A 17,614-nucleotide genomic window follows, 5' to 3' on the forward strand; every position below is an offset into this window, starting at 1 on the left:
ATTTGATCACATAATACAATATCATAAAATATAATACAATATAGTATCACATTACAATATCATATTACATAATACATCATAACACTGAAACATGATATTATATTGTATAATATAGAATGATATTGTATTGAATGACACTGAAACATATTTGATACATTATATGATATTATATCATATAATACAATATAATTTGATTCCAACATTGTATCTTATCAAATGATACAATATTATGTGATATGGTAAAATATTATAAAATACATTATTATATTATACATATTGCATCATATGACACAATAAAATATATAACAATATCATATAATACAATTTCATGTGATATGATAATATATCATATAAACCAATATCATATCATACAATATCGTATGATACAATATTATATAATATTACAATATCATGTAATACAATTTCATGTGAAATAATTCTATATTACTGAAACCAATATCATATTATACAATATTGTATGATACAATATTATAGAATATACAATATTGTATCATAGGATACAATATAATATTTTGCAATATCTTATGTAATTGTATCATGTGATAAAATAATAAATTAAAAATACAATATAATATTATACAATATTGTATCATAATATACAATACTAAACATAACAATATCATGATACATAATCATATCATAAAATATCAAAAAAATTGATACAATATCATATCGTATCGTATAACTTTTTATAATATAACATATGATATCATATTGTATCATATCAAACAATATTGTTTCATATCATACAATACTTTATCATAGGAATCATGTTATATCATTTATCAACAAACACATCTATCTATCGAGCTGGTTTGAGTGAGGTAGGAGATTTCTTTAGCATCCTTGATAATGGAGATCAGGCTCTGCTTCTGAAGCAACCTCTGCATTTAATTTATAATAAAGTTAAATCAACTATGCAAGCTATCATCTATAAAACATGTGACCTGTTCCAAAAAACTAAACCTCATCCAGCATCCGAAACCTATGGCTCAGATTCAGCATTCAAGCCCATCAGGTGCATTTGTATCATAAGACGCATCATCCATGCAATTTTGGTGAAGTTTGGACCAGTAATAACTAAGATATCATCATCAGAGGGCACTAGCAATTAAAACCTTAACTTCCTCCAGCATCCGCAACCAATGGCTCAGATTCAGCATCCATGCCTGTCAGGTGCATCTGTATCATAAGACACACCATCCATTCAAGTTTGGTGAAGTTAGGACCAGTAATAACTAAGATTTATTTTTTAGCATCCTTGATAATGGAGATCAAGCTCTGCATCTGAAGCTACCTCTGCGATTCATTCATATTACAGTTAAATCAACTATGCAAGTTTGAAATAGTACTATCATCTATTAAACATGTGACCTGTTCCTAAAAACTTAACTTTATCCAGCATCCGAAACCAGACTATGCATTCAAGCCTGTCAGGTGCATCAGTATCGTAAGACACACCATCCATGGAAGTCTGGTGAAGTAAGGACAAGTAATAACTAAGATATCATCATCAGAGGGCACCTGTTTCAAAAACTTTATCTAACCAGCTCTAAAAACCTTAACCTCTTCCAGCATCCGAAACCTATTGCTCAGATTCAGCATTCAAGCTTGTCAGGTGCATCAGTATCATAAGACGCACCATCCATACAAGTTTGGTGAAGATAGGACCAGTAGTAACTAAGATTAATCATCAGAGGGCACCTGCAACAAAAACTTTAACCAGCTCTAAAAACCTTAACCTCTTCCAGCATCCGAAACCTATTGCTCAGATTCAGCATTCAAGCTTGTCAGGTGCATCAGTATCATAAGACGCATCATCCATACAAGTTTGGTGAAGTTAGGACCAGTAGTAACTTAGATATTACTATCAATGGGCACCCGCAACAAAAACTTTAACCTGCTCCAAAAACCTTAACCTCCTCCAGCATCCGAAACCTATAGCTCAGATTCAGCACTCAAGCCTGTCTGGTGCATCAGTATCATAAGGCACACCATCCATGCAAGTTTGGTGAAGTACAGACCAGCAGTAACTAAGATACTGCTATCAAAGGGCACCTGCAACAAAAACTTTAACCTGGTCCAACAACCTTAACCTCCTCCAGCATCTGAAATTTAGGACCCAGATTCAGCATCCAAGTCTTTCAAGTCCATAAGTAGGTCCAGATGCATCATCCATGCAAGTTTGGTGAAGATAGGACAAGTAATAGCTTAGATACAGGACCTGCAACAAAAACTTTAACCAGGTCCGGACGCCGACGCCGACGCCGAGGGTATAGCATAAGCTCTCCTTGACTTCGTCTCGGTGAGCTAAAAATCTTTTATTGCTTGAACACTTCGAGTGAAAACCGGAAGTGACGTACGACCAAATGGAACCCGTTGAACACATGTTCATTCAAATGTCCATTATCCATTCAAGTTTTGTGTCTTGATCTCTCACTGTTTCTGAGATCTTGGGGGTAGTTTGTTTTTTTAAAAGAAGGCTACCTGAGATATTTGAGATGTCTCACCGGAAGTAGAACTTTTTTTGGTTTTTTTACCATGTGTGGATGACCTCCTGTATTTTTGTAACTAAAATGTTACTTCCATGCTAAATAACCAACATATTTTTTAAAAATCACAATTTGGTGTACTTCCTGTGACGACCGGAAGTTACGCCGGTTAAAACAAAATAGTGTTAACACGTGTCCATACACAGATCTATAATCCTACAAAGTTTGGTTGTTGAAGTCGTAACCGTTTTTGAGATCTCTTCGATATAAGGTTTTTTGTCTCGGGACAGGAAACGGACAAACGGAAGTGCTTAATGAAATTTAAATTTTTTATATCTTGTTTAATTTCCTATTTTTCATTATTATTCATCAAAGTAGCTAAAACTATCAAAATAAAAACAGTTTAACGGATAAACAGTTTTATTTGTTTGAACTCTTCCGCTGTGGACCGGAAGTGACGGACGACAAAATGAAACTGTTTAAACACATCTTCAATCAAATGTCTTTGATTAGTGAAAGTTTTGTGTCTTGATCACGTACAGTACCTGAGAACTTGCGGGTACAAAATATGTTTTAAAAAAGCTTCCTGAGATAATCGAGATATCTCACCGGAAGTAGAACTTTTTTGTTTATTTAACATTGCATAGATGACATATGTTAGGATCTATACTAATATTTTTATTCTATGGAAAATAAATTAAATACGTAAAAACAAAAATTTTTGAAGAGCTTCCGGTGACGACCGGAAGTTACGACGAACAAAACAAAAGTGTTTAAACACATCTACAACTATAGGTCTATCATCCCTCAAAGTTTGGATGTTCAAATCTTTATCGTTTCTGAGATCTCGATGTGACAAGCTTTTTGTCGCGGGACAGGAAACAGACGACAGGAAGTCGATTTTGAAAAAATGAAAAAAACGCCTCGAGATACGATCATTTTCTATCACTCCTAAAAACTTGAAGTAAATCGATCCAGCCATCTCTGAGATATCTTGTGGACAAAAAATGGGAAAAAATAATAATAAACTAGACTCTTGTTGCTATAGCAACAAAAAGGTCTTCCGTTCCTAATGTATTAATCTGCACAAAAAATCCAGTTATCTTGTAAACAGAAAATGGATATAATATATATAAGCTTTGTGTCTTGATCTATCACAGTTTCTGAGATCTTATTTATACTTTGTTTTTAAAAAAGAAGGCTATCTGAGATATATGAGATGTCTCACCGGAAGTAGAACTTTTTTTTACCATGTGTAGATGACTTTTTGTATTTCTATAGCTAAATGTTACTTCAATGCTAAATAACCAAAATATTTTAAAAAAATCAAAATTGGGTGTACTTCCTGTGACGACCGGAAGTTACGCCGGATAAAACAAAATAGTGTTAACACATGTACATACATAGGTCTATCATCCCACAAAGTTTTGTTGTTCAAGTCGTTACTGTTTTTGAGATCTCGTCGAAATAAGGTTTATGGTTTCTGGACAGGAAACGGGCAAACGGAAGTGTTCAATCTGAATTGTATTCAATATTTCTTGTATACTTGCCATTTGTACATTATTTTTCATTTATCTAACTAAAAAATATCAAAGGAAAACAGTTAAACTGATAAATAGCTCGATTTATTTTAACTCTTCCGGTATGGACCGGAAGTGACGGAAGACAAAATGAAACCGGTTAAACACATCTTCAATCAAATGTCTATCATCCATGAAAGTTTCGTGTCTTGATCGCTTATAGTTTCCGAGATCTCGCGGGTACAAATTGTGTTTTTAAAAAGCTACCTGAGATAATTGAGATATCTCACCGGAAGTAGAATTTTTTTGTTGATATAACATCGCATAGGTAACTTATGTATAGAATTATAGTTTTATGTTTATTCTATGGAAAAGAAATTTAATGCGTAGAAATAATAATTTTTGAAGTGCTTCCGGTGACGACCGGAAGTTACGACGAACAAAAAAAAATAGTTTAAACACATCTACAGCTATAGGTCTATCATCCCACAAAGTTTGGGTGTTCAAAACTTTACCGTTTTTGAGATCTCGAGGTGACAAGCTTTTTCAACGCGGGACAGGAAACGCACGACCGGAAATGAATTTTGAAAAAATGAAAAAAAACACCTAGAGATATTATCATTGTCTTTCATTCCAGAAAATTTCAAAAATATCTATCCAGCCATCTCCGAGAAATCTTGTGAACAAAAAATAGGAAAAACTAGACTCTTGTTGCTATAGCAACAAAAAGGTCTTCCGTTCCTCATGTATCAATCTGTACAAAAAGTCAGTTTCTCTTGTACACAGAAAATGGATATAACATATACTGTAAAGGAATTCCAAAGAAATAAAAAAAAACAAAAAGTCAAAATGTCAATTTTTGAGTACTTTCTGTGACGACCGGAAGATACGCCGGATCATACAGAATATAGTAAACATATCTTCATACATTGTTTTGTCTTTCCTCGAAGTTTTGATGTTCAAGTTTTTGTAAGTTATAATATCTCTTTAAAAAAAGGTTTTTAGTCTCGGTACCGGAAACGAACAAACGGAAGTGATTTAAGAAATTAAAAGTAGATATTTTAGTACATTTACCTACGGTACGTTTCTGTTCATCAAATTAAGTAAAATATTAAAACAAATCTAAAGTTTAAAAAAAACTTCTATTCCTTGAACGCTTCAAGTGAGAACCGGAAATGACGTACGACCAAATGAAACCCGTTAAACACATGCTCAATCAAATGTTAATTATACATATGAATTTGTTTTTTGATCTCTAACAGTTTCTGAGATCTTGTGGGTACTTTGTTTTTTAAAAAGAAGGCTACCTGAGATATTTGAGATGTCTCACCGGAAGTAGAACTTTTTGTTGTTTATTTATAATGTGTATATGACCTTTTGTATTTCTACAGCTGAAATGTTACTTCCATGCTAATTAACCAAATATTTTAAAAAAATCAAAATTGGGTGTACTTCCTGTGACGACCGGAAGTTACGCCGGATAAAACAAACTAATGTGAACCCATGTACATACATAGATCTATCATCCCACAATGTTTGGTTGTTCAAATTGTTACCGTTTTTATGATCTCGTCGAAATTAGGTTTTTTGTCTCGGGACAGGAAACGGACAAACGGAAGTGCGCAGTGTAAATTGTATTAATTATTCTTGTATACTTGCCTTTTGTACATAATTTTTAATTAAAAAAGCTTAAAATATCAAAAGAAAACAGTTAAACTTATAAACAGCTTGATTTTTTTTAACTCTTCCTGTGTGGACCGGAAGTGACGGAAGACAAAATGAAACCGGTTAAACATATCTTCAATCAAATGTCTATCATTCATGAAAGTTTCATGATTTGATCATTTATAGTTTCTGAGATCTTGCGGGTACAAAATGTGTTTAAAAAAAGCTACCTGAGATAATTGAGATATCTCACCGGAAGTAGAATTTTTTTGTTGATATAACATCGCATAGATAACTTATGTATAGAATTATAGTTTTATGTTTATTCTATAGAAAAAAAAATTCAATGCGAAAAAATAATTATTTTTGAAGTGCTTCCGGTGACGACCGGAAGTTACGCCGAACAAAACAAAATAGTTTAAACACATCTACAGCTATAGGTCTATCATCCCACAAAGTTTTGGTGTTCAAAACTTTACCGTTTTTGAGATCTCGAGGTGACAAGCTTTTTCAACGCAGGACAGGAAACGGACGACCGGAAATAATTTTAAAAAAAATAAAAAAAAACGCCTAGAGATATTATCATTGTCTTTCATTCCAGAAAATTTCAAAAAAATCTATCCAGCCATCTCCGAGAAATCTTGTGGACAAAAAAAGGAAAAAAAAAAAAATAATAACTAGACTCTTGTTGCAAAAGCAACAAAAAGGTCTTCCGTTTTGATATACATGTATCAATTTAAATGTAAGACATTGCTTCTCTAACAGAGAAAAAAGTGGATATGATAATTATTGTGAATGATATATGGACGTTACTTACATGTAAAACAACGAGAATGAAAAAGAAATCAATTTCTGAAGTACTTTCTGTGACGACCGGAAGTAACGCCGAACTAAACAAAAATGTTAACCATTTGTACAATCATAAGTTAATCTTTCCTCAAAGTTTGGTTTTTTTCACGTCTCTGCCAAATCTAAGATCTCTTTGAAACAATATTTTTTGTCTCGGGACCGGAAACGAACAAACGGAAGTGATTAATAAATACAAAAGCTGGTATTTCCTATACATTTGTTCAGCGTACATCACTGTTTGTCAAGCTAGATGAAACACCCAAGAAAGTCAGTTAAACTTGTTAAAAACATGATTTGTTTGAACCCATCCGGTAAAAACCGGAAGTGACGGTTGACAAAATTAAACCCGTTAAACACATCCCCAATCAAATTTATATCAATAATGAAAGTTTCGTGTCTAACCCCCTTACAGTGACAAAAATCTCGCGGATATCAAATTTGTAAAAAGGAAAGCTACATAGAGACATTTGAGATATCTCACCGGAAGTAAACTTTATTTGCTAATTTAACATTATATCATTGACAGATATAAGATTGTATACTGATATTTTCATTTGATGTAAAATGAATAAAATATGAAAAAAAAAACAAATTTTTGAAGTGCTTCCGGAGACGACCGGAAATTACGCCGATCAAAACAAAATAGTGTATACACATGTACATACATAGGTCTATCATCCCACAAAGTTTGATTGTTCAAGTCGTCACCGTTTTTAAAATCTCTAGGAAACAAGGTTTTTTTGTCTCGGAACAGGAAACGGACAAACGGAAGTGTTCAATGAAAATGAAAGTTAGTATTTCCTAACCATTACACAAGAGGACTTTATTAGCTATCAACATATCTTATATTGTCAACAAAAAACAGTTAAACTCTTAAACAACTTTATTTGTTTGAACTCTTCCGGTGTGGACCGGAAGTGACGGTTGACAAAATGAGAGCGGTTAAACACATCTTCTATCAAATGTCTATTAGCCATGTAAGTTTTGTGTCTTGGTCCCTTACAGTTTCTGAGATCTCGCTGTAATAATATTTGTTTTAAAAAGAGTACCTGAGATATTTGAGATATCTCACCGGAAGTAAATTTTTTTTGTTAATTAATCATCGGATAGATGACATATGAAAGCGCTTATACTTATATTTCAATTTTGTGTTAAAGAAATAAAATGCGTTAAAACATAATTTTTTGAAGTGCTTCCGGTGACGACCGGAAGTTACGACGAACACAACAAAATAGTTTAAACACATCTACAACTATAGGTCTATCACCCATCAAAGTTTGGAGGTTCAAGTCTTTATTGTTTCTGAGATCTCATTGTCCATAGCTTTTTGTCGCGGGACAGGAAACGGACGATAGGAAGTGAATTTTGAAAAAATGAAAAAAACGCCTAGAGATATTATCATTTTCTATCAGTCCTGAAAATTTCAAGAAAATCCATCCCGCCATCTCTGAGAAATCTTGTGGACAAAAAAAGGAAAAAAAAAAATAATAATAATAATAATAAGAAACATTACAATCACTATAAGGTCTTCCGTTGGAAACGGAAGACCTTAATAAAAAACCTTACAATCACTATAAGGTCTTCCGTTGGAAACGGAAGACCTTAATAAAAAACCTTACAATCACTATAAGGTCTTCCGTTGGAAACGGAAGACCTTAACTAGACACGATCTCGTTGCGAGCAACGAGGAGGTCTTCCGTCCGATTTTTAGAAGAGGAAATGACTTTGCCTTTATCTTCATCAACGAAACATATCAGGAAATGCAGATGTGATCTAAAATAGCGATGGATGAAGGATTATACACCCCGTTGGATCCCCAATTTAGGGACCAGCCACATTTTATTTCATATCAAATAAGAGGTCTTTTGATTTCGATACATTTTGTGTAAAAAGTTATTTGTAACCGTTCTTGATTTATCTGGAAGAGATCGTGGGAACTGATAACAAACAAGTTTTGGTTGCAGATTGTTAATCACATGTTTTAGCGTATTTTGTTCAATATTGCTCCTTAAAATTGCTTTTTTTTTAATTTTGGAACGTTGATGATAAGTTCGGACTTTTGACCCCTTAAAATCCCTTATTACATAACATAGGAGTAAACACTTTTCATGTTTAGGTACATAACATTTCGATTAACATAATTGCTCCCGTAATGTATAACAAAATATTTCACAATTAAATGTTATGATTAAAAGACTTTAGAACTCTATCGGCTCCTAATTTGAATAGCCAGCCCCTTTTTCATGATATAAAAAGAAAGCTCTTGTCATTTTAAACACATTTTGTTCAACAAGTATGTAGAAATTATATACCGTTCTCGAGATGTCTGGAAGAGATCGTTTTAAGGGCCGACCCTATAACTCCTTTTAGGGACCGGATAACAAAAAAATTATGGTTGCAAATTGTAAACGACATTATTTGGAACATCTTTTGTTCAACATTGCTTTTCAAAATTTCTCTCCATTTTCAGATATATAAGATCAAAATTTCGGACTGCTGGCCCCTTAAAATCCCTAAATACGTAAAAAAGGAGTAAACAACTGTCATGTATAGGTACATAACGTTACGATGAACATAATTGCTTCTATAAAGTATAACAAAATACTTCACATTAAAAAGATATTATTAGAATACTTTAAAGCCCTTTCGGCCCTTAATTTAAAGGGCCAGCTCCTTTTCACTAATGTCAAATGAAAGTTCTTGACTTTTTAAAGTTTGTTTGATCTATAAGTCTTTACAAAATACTTTTAAGAAAAAAGATATTCAAAGAAAACCACAAAAAAATCATGACGCTTTTTATCTCAATTTTTAAGTGCAGACGAGCTTCGGTGTTTTTCGTCACAGAACAATGAAAATGCTTCTGTCATATCCACAAACATAGGTCTACAAACCCTGAAAATTTGAAGCAAACATCTGTTTTCGTTTAGGAGAAAAACACCGGACAAGCCGACCCTCTAAAAATCGTAAAAACGTCAATATCTCTAAAACGGAAATGACGTCATCAATGTAAAAAATTTCCAATAAGGTTCAGATCAATATCTGTTAGTTCTCAAAGTTTCATTAAAATCAGCCAAGCCGTTCCCGAGAACTCGGATGCACAAAAATGCGTAAGAAAAAAAAAGAATAATAATAAGGGAAACAGAAACAAAGCAATAACAAGAAGGTCTTCCGTTGGAAACGGAAGACCTTAATAATAATAAAAAGAAACATTACAATCACTATAAGGTTGCTCTAGCAACAAAAAGGTCTTCCGTTCCTCATGTATTAATCTGCACAAAAAATCCAGTTATCTTGAAAACAGAAAATGGATATAATATGTACATTTTGTCTTTCCTCAAAGTTTTGAAGTTCAAGTTTTTGTAAGTTATAATATCTCTTTGAAAAAAGGTTTTTGTCTTGGGACCGGAAACGAACAAATGGAAGTGATTTAAGAAATTAAAAGAAGATGTTTTAGTACATTTACCTACGGTACGTTTATATTAAAACAACATTAAAACATTGAAAAATAATATAACAATATTAAAACAAATCTAATGTTTAAAAAAAAACTTCTATTTCTTGAACGCTTCAAGTGAGAACCGGAATGAAGTACGACCAAATGAAACCCGTTAAACACATGTTCAATCAAATGTGAATTATACATATAAATTTTGTTTCTTGATCTCTCACAGTTTCTGAGATCTTGTGGGTACTTTGTTTTTTAAAAAGAAGGCAACCTGAGATATTTGAGATGTCTCACCGGAAGTAGAACTTTTTGTTGTTTATTCATAATATGTATATGACCTTTTGTATTTCTATAGCTTAAATGTTACTTCCATGCTAATTAACCAAATATTTAAAAAAAATCAAAATTGGGTGTACTTCCTGTGACGACCGGAAGTTACGCCGGATAAAACAAACTAATGTGAACCCATGTACATACATAGAACTTTCATCCTGCAATGTTTGGTTGTTCAAATTGTTACCGTTTTAAAGATCTCGTCGAAATAAGGTTTTTTGTCTCGGGACAGGAAACGGACAAACGGAAGTGCTCAGTGTCAATTGTATTAAATATTTCTTGTATACTTGCCCTTTGTACATAATTGATAATTAAAGATACTAAAAATATCCAAGGAAAACAGTTAAACTGATAAAAATCTTGATTTTTTTTTTACTCTTCCTGTGTGGACCGGAAGTGACGGAAGACCAAATGAAACCAGTTACACATCTTTAATCAAATGTCTATCATTCATGAAAGTTTCATGATTTGATCATTTATAGTTTCTGAGATCTCGCGGGTACAAAATGTGTTTTAAAAAAGCTACCTGAGATAATTGAGATGTCTCACCGGAAGTAGAATTTTTTTGTTGATATAACATTGCTTAGATAACTTATGTACAGAATTATAGTTTTATGTTTATTCTATGGAAAAGAAATTTATTGCGTAAAAAATAATTATTTTTGAAGTGCTTCCGGTGACGACCGGAAGTTACGACGAACAAAACGAAATAGTTTAAACACATTTTCAGCTATAGGTCTATCATCCCACAAAGTTTTGGTGTTCAAAACTTTACCGTTTTTGAGATCTCGAGGTGACAAGCTTTTTCAACGCGGGACAGGAAACGGACGACCGGAAATTAATTTTGAAAAAATGAAAAAAACGCCTAGAGATATTATCATTTTCCTTCATTTCAGAAAATTTCAAAAATATCTATCCAGCCATCTCCGAGAAATCTTGTGGACATAAAAAAATGAAAAAAAAAATAATAATAACAAGACTCTTGTTGCTATAGCAACAAAAAGGTCTTCCGTTTCTCATGTATTAATCTGCACAAAAAACCAGTTATCTTGTAAACAGAAAATGGATATATAATATATAAGTTTTGTGTCTTGATCTATCACAGTTTCTGAGATCTTATTTATACTTTGTTTTAAAAAAAGAAGGCTATCTGAGATATATGAGATGTCTCACCGGAAGTAGAACTTTTTTGACCATGTGTAGATGACTTTTTGTATTTCTATAGCTAAAATGTTACTTTAATGCTCAATAACCAAAATATTTTTAAAAATATCAAAATTGGGTGTACTTCCTGTGACGACCGGAAGTTACGCTGGATAAAACAAAATAGTGTTAACACATGTACATACATAGGTTTATCATCCCACAAAGTTTGGTTGTTCAAGTCGTCACCGTTTTTGAGATCTTTTTGTCTTATGAATTTCTCAGAGTTGTCTTGATGAATTCTTATAAAATTTTCAGGAATGACTGAAAATATAAACATCTAGAGGTTTTTTGAAAAAGATTTTCTAAATTCACTTCCGTTCGTCCTTTTTCTGTACCGCGACAAAAAGCTTGTCACATCGAGATGTCAGAAACGATAAAGACTTGAACATCCAAACTTTGAGGGATGATAGACCTATAGTTGTAGATGTGTTTAAACATTTTTGTTTTGTTCGGCGTAACTTCCGGTCGTCACCGGAAGCACTTCAAAAATAATTATTTTTAGGCATTAATTTTTTTTGTCCATAGAATAACTACCTAAGTATAAATCTATACAAAGGATATCTCTGCGATGTAATATCAACAAAAATATTCTACTTCCGGTGAGATATCTCAATTATCTCAGGTAGCTTTTATAAAACACATTTTGTACCCGCGATATCTCAGAAACTAAAAGTGATCAAGGCACGAAACATTCACGTATGATAGATATTTAATGGAAGATGTGTTTTAACGCTTTTATTTTGTCTTCCGTCACTTCCGGTCCACACCGGAAGAGTTCAAACAAATCGAGCTGTTTGTCAGTTTAACCTTTTTCCTTTGATAGTTTTAGTTATTTCGATAAATGATAATGTAAGATAGGCAAGTAAACAAGAAATAATAAATTTAATTTTCATTGAGCACTTCCGTTTGTCCGTTTCCTGTCCCGAGACAAAAATTCTTATTTTGACGAGATCTAAAAAACGGTAACGACTTGAACAACCAAACTTTGTGGAATGATAGACCAATGTATGTACATGTGTTACCACTTTTTTGTTTAATCGGGCGTAACTTCCGGTCGTCACAGGAAGTACACCAAATTTTGATTTTATAAAAACAAAACTTGAACATCCAACCTTTGTGGAAAGACAAAATGTATATATTATATCAATTTTCTGTTTACAAGATAACTGGATTTTTTGTGCAGATTAATACATGAGGAACGGAAGACCTTTTTGTTGCTATAGCAACAAGAGTCTAGTTTTTCATATTTTCGTTTAAATGAACATAATTTTTCACAAATATGCTTATCATTTTTATTATACAATTAAGTAACAGTTTATTTTCGTAGTTTCAATAAGAAAAGATATTTGCAAATGTATTCAAATGAATTTCTGCATGTTTACTCAATTTAATTTACTAGTATAAAAATGAGTAAAATATTTATCACCGACGTTAACATTACTTTTGTACAAGTTTGGTGAGATTAATTGTTTATAAAGCAAATCAATTATGAACAGATAATATTAAGATATTGTTAACGCAACTGAAAGTTGTGCTACTGTCTTGAGTCTAGAGGAAGAATTTAGCAACACATAACGTTAAAATTTAGACTTATGTGCCTTTATTATAGAAAACAATGTCTGCGTAGCACAGCAACATTTTCAATACTCACTGGTTATAGTAAAAGATTAATAACTCAAAATTTTTATTTTAGTTTATAGGATATTATAGTTGTATTGACATTTATACTACCTATATATAGCAGAGGTCAATGCATTGCCATACATTGTCATATGCATTGTCATTTAGTTTAATTAACAAGTGAAACTTTAAATCACATGAATTTAATTATACGATAGTTTAAGTTGCAATACTTTTGTTTTATTGATGCACTTATTTGGCTGTTTTATAATACACTTTAACAAAGTGTTGGTATTATGCATACAGGTAAGATATTAAGCTTCAAAATAAACAAACCATTTTCCTTGGGCATAACAATATGAATTTCGCTTTGTTTAACAGATTCGTTGGTATGAGTCTTTTGGGTTCCATCTACAAATTTAAAGTATTCAATTATGCTTCTTTAAAAATAAGCATTTCTTCTTTTAAAGATATCTATACCGGTTCTTAACTAAATTTTTATACTTATCTCTATTCAAAACATGAGTTTGATAACGCAAATCATGAAATACATAGATTTTTGGCGATAATTCCCCTCCATCTTGAAACTTACTCAGTTCATTAAGTTCTGCCATTGGTATAGTCCGTGGTTTTCTAGGAAACAAATCTGTAAAAATAATGGGGAAATGTTTGATTTTTAAGAAGTTTGATCGTCTAAAATTCAAACAATGAGGAATAAGTAAAAAAAGAAATTTTGTTTAGAAAAGATATCATACATATTTTATACAATTTTGTTTTATCGATGAATGAGTTTTCATTTCTTGAATATTTTTTCTAATATATCTTTTTGTATTAAACACATGCAAAAAAAATCATGTTTTTGTTTCGAATATTGGCACCACAATTGTCTCTAAAAACTGTAGAATTTAGAGAAGTCACTTTTTTCTTCTTTTTGACACCAAGATAAAATATTTTGTTCAAAACAAATGTAATTTTTTTTTTGGTAACTTACTTTTACCTGTCAACAAAGATAGTTTCATGCAATAAAAAATCATGTTTGTTCCGTTTATTATCTTTATAATTGCCTCCGAAAACCGTAGAATTTCAGAAAGTCATAATTTGTCTTTTTTTAACATCAAAATAACATATATTCTTTACAACAAATATATGTAGTCGTTTTTTAAGGTTACTTTTCTGTCAACAAAGACCGTTCGAAGCGTATACTCAAAATATTTTAATTTGTAAAACGCGTTAAAAATCACTGTTTGCTTGTATATGTATACATATTTCTGACTCTCTATATTATATAATTTGCTTATATTCTGTTAAAATAACTTATCGTAAACAAAAAGATGATGTTACTTACGTTTGTATTGGATATATATTCGTTTACGCAAAAGGAAGGTCAAGCCTACTATCAATAAAATAGTGACGGCTAGCGAAGATACTGTGATAAGAATGTAGCTACAAAATAAAAAAAAAATTGTGAAGGCCTGTTATCGCTGTAATATCACTGAAAATGCGACAGCTCTATGACGATCTTTAACAGTTAATAATGATTTTTCACCAAATAGGAAATTGTGTCTATTAAACATTTACATGTTGTTGGAGTTCGTAACAGCTGACATCTTTCTAAAATAAAAAGTTTACGATCTTTATCAAACTTAAAGAACCTCTTTCAATCGTGGAACTTCAATCAAATTCGTTTACTAATAACTGTTTATTTGAATGTTAAATAAATTATAGGAGATGTATGAATGACTAAAGGTTTTTTTAGTACAAGTTTGCTTTGATTCTTTGCAGTTCAAAAATATTATATAAATAACAAGGTTCTTATACATATGTGTTTTAGATTGTGTATATTGGATATATATGTTTGTAGGACTAAAATACACTTACACAACATCAACAGAATCTTCATGTTTAGTATCTCCATCAACATATGTATATACTGAAGTAGTTGATCTAAACATAAATGTACAAAAATCGTTTTAGCAAAGGACATTAAAAGGCAAGATAATTCTAAAAATTTAATTTGAAAAGGATCTTTGTTTTCAAATTAGTAACATTTTGTCACGGGTAAAGAAAAAAAATCAAAAATAAATATATTTTTTCATGATTTTTTATTTTGATTAGGAAATTGCGAAATTAACTCTGACTACTGGTTTATATGCATAATCGTAATTTTTTGTCTTAAAAATTGATTTTTTGCTATTTTACTTGGACAAAATATCCCCGACGCATTTTTTTGTGTGTACTTGATGCGACTCAGTACACAGATCAACTGGAGCTAATTATTGGAATAAACGTTAATGGATTTGCAATTTTTTATTTGTTGCTATACATAAATCTGTCGAATTTTTTAAAAGATAAAAATACATACGTCAGCCTCCTCTGTCTATTCTCGGTGGTCGTTTTGGAGGTGATACTGAAAAGAAACAAATATTTTCTTTATTCAGTTCATGTAACTGTTACTGTATAAATTTTTAAACATCATAATCGTGAGAATTACTTACGTAGCTGTACTTTGTGAGCAGTTCGTCTGGGCCTCAAAACATCTAGATATACGGTTAATTTTCAAACACTCTGGGTCTATAAATTTGTAAAAATGAAAAAGAAATGAATGCTGTCAGCATATTATCTAACTGCTACAAAATATGTAATTATTTATACCGTAGCAAATTGATACGTATCAGATAATACATAGAAGATACAGAATTTTAGGAGAATGGGTTCAGCAGGTCTAGAGTTGAAATCCAGGCCGGGGCAGAGGTGAAGATTTAATATGGTAAATTTCACTTATACTACAGCAGGCATACACAAAGTATTTAGGAAGCTTGTCTTAAAATTTTGAAATCGATTCTTTCCGCCATAAACTATTATTAAGTAAAGAAAAAATCCACAAACCATAGCTTTAAATTTTTAACATTTTCCTATTTTCCTTATACAGAAATTTTCGTCTAAAGGAAGTGAATATAGCCTATATATATGGCCACACGTACATCCAGCCTCCTGAACTACATATAATAACCTACGTCATGTGCTTTTATACAAACAGGCCTGTTAATCATTATTAGCTAGATATATTAGACTAGACAGTATGTAATGACATTTTTGATACGTAAAGTAATTGTTATCATTCCATTCGAAAATATTTTCAAACAGTTACTACATTTACACGTACTCCAACGTGATTATTTTTTGTTCTAATAAAATAGGTTCTTTAGCATTTGAAGTCAATTGTTTTCTTAGGTTTTTTACATTTAAGCCAATTCTTTGTATGTTTCTACTCCCAAAAAATAATTTTTAAATACAGTTGCAGGACTCATTTTACTCCTGAATCTGCATACATATTTAAAAAGCAAGGAAATAATGCCAGATTCAAGCAACTATTTTACAATTCAAGTCCTGTATCCGATAATTAAAAGCATATATATATATATATATATATATATATATATATATATATATATATATATATATATATATATATATATATATATATATATATATATATATTACTTCATTGCCATAGCATAATAAAATTTTCTGTAACAATATACAAATGTATATTTTTAACTTATTCCTATCCATCAAGTCAAAATGAAATACCCAATAATACTAATGTGCACTTACGCTGATACACTTTTTTCGAGTGAAACATCGCTGTTGGACACCCATAGGTAAAATCCAAACAACTGTGGTATGTTGCGAATGTGGATCCATAATTGTAGATTGGACAGAATCCTGTTTTATCAGAGACAAAATATAATTATCATAAAATTCATATCAAAACGTCCCCTCCATCCCCAAAAAGGAAAACAGTGTATCGATTGTATACAGGGTAATTTATAATCGAAATATCAATTCTTAAGACATATTTAAATCATCTTATAAACGAGTTGCATAATGGTGCAAAAATCACCTGGAGCAATGGGAACACTCCTGCCACAAAATTCTACAGTCTCGTTTAAATGAATACTTGGCATACAATGATACACAGATGCCTGTTTATTCGGATCTGTTGACATCAGATCATGATGGCAGTTAAGTGCTTTAGATGCATTAATCCATTGATCAATATCTTTTGGATCTGGACATGAGTCCACTCTGTATACCCATTTGGGCAAAACTGCACTGCTGCATGACTTCCACGAGGTGAAAATAAACTACACAAAACAAATATAGAAACGTTTTATTTTAAATAAATCATTTCCATGTAAATTTAAAAAGAAATTGAATTGCATTACTTGCCATTTTATTTGAATTAATTGAATGTTGATCTTTATATAAATTCATTAATAAGTATCGTATATCTATTCTATAATTCAATTAAATTTTTCACCGTAAAACTAATAGATTTTGACAAAATCATGATTTACCATGACTCCTAAAACTTTTTATAATAAAATATATATACAAACCACACTTAGAATAATCAAAATACTCTGCATCACTTTTAGTATCTGAAAGAATAAAGTAAC

At 31.4% G+C, this 17,614-nt stretch overlaps 1 protein-coding gene across 9 annotated transcripts in view; it reads right to left on the reverse strand.

The window, feature by feature from the left end:
- The window catches only part of LOC105349046 (uncharacterized), a 49,578-nt gene that overhangs the window by 26,841 nt on the left and 5,123 nt on the right, over positions 1-17,614 (reverse strand). For 5 of the 9 annotated variants that reach the window (XM_066086879.1, XM_066086884.1, XM_066086883.1 and 2 more), the window contains 10 exons: positions 17,555-17,596; positions 17,056-17,299; positions 16,767-16,877; positions 15,647-15,722; positions 15,514-15,558; positions 15,030-15,095; positions 14,730-14,762; positions 14,497-14,594; positions 13,744-13,797; positions 13,488-13,562 (listed from right to left, as the gene is read on the reverse strand). In XM_066086879.1, the coding sequence (XP_065942951.1) occupies positions 13,488-13,562; positions 13,744-13,797; positions 14,497-14,594; positions 14,730-14,762; positions 15,030-15,095; positions 15,514-15,558; positions 15,647-15,722; positions 16,767-16,877; positions 17,056-17,299; positions 17,555-17,584 (832 nt within the window). In that variant the 5' untranslated portion in view covers positions 17,585-17,596. The remainder of the gene's footprint in view (positions 1-13,487; positions 13,563-13,743; positions 13,798-14,496; positions 14,595-14,729; positions 14,763-15,029; positions 15,096-15,513; positions 15,559-15,646; positions 15,723-16,766; positions 16,878-17,055; positions 17,300-17,554; positions 17,597-17,614) is intronic. The other 4 variants (XM_066086880.1, XM_066086882.1, XM_066086881.1 and 1 more) reach the window with 4 other exon arrangements.

The sequence above is a fragment of the Magallana gigas genome, chromosome 6 (assembly GCF_963853765.1).
Source record: "Magallana gigas chromosome 6, xbMagGiga1.1, whole genome shotgun sequence".
Classification (NCBI taxonomy): Eukaryota; Metazoa; Mollusca; class Bivalvia; order Ostreida; family Ostreidae; genus Magallana; species Magallana gigas.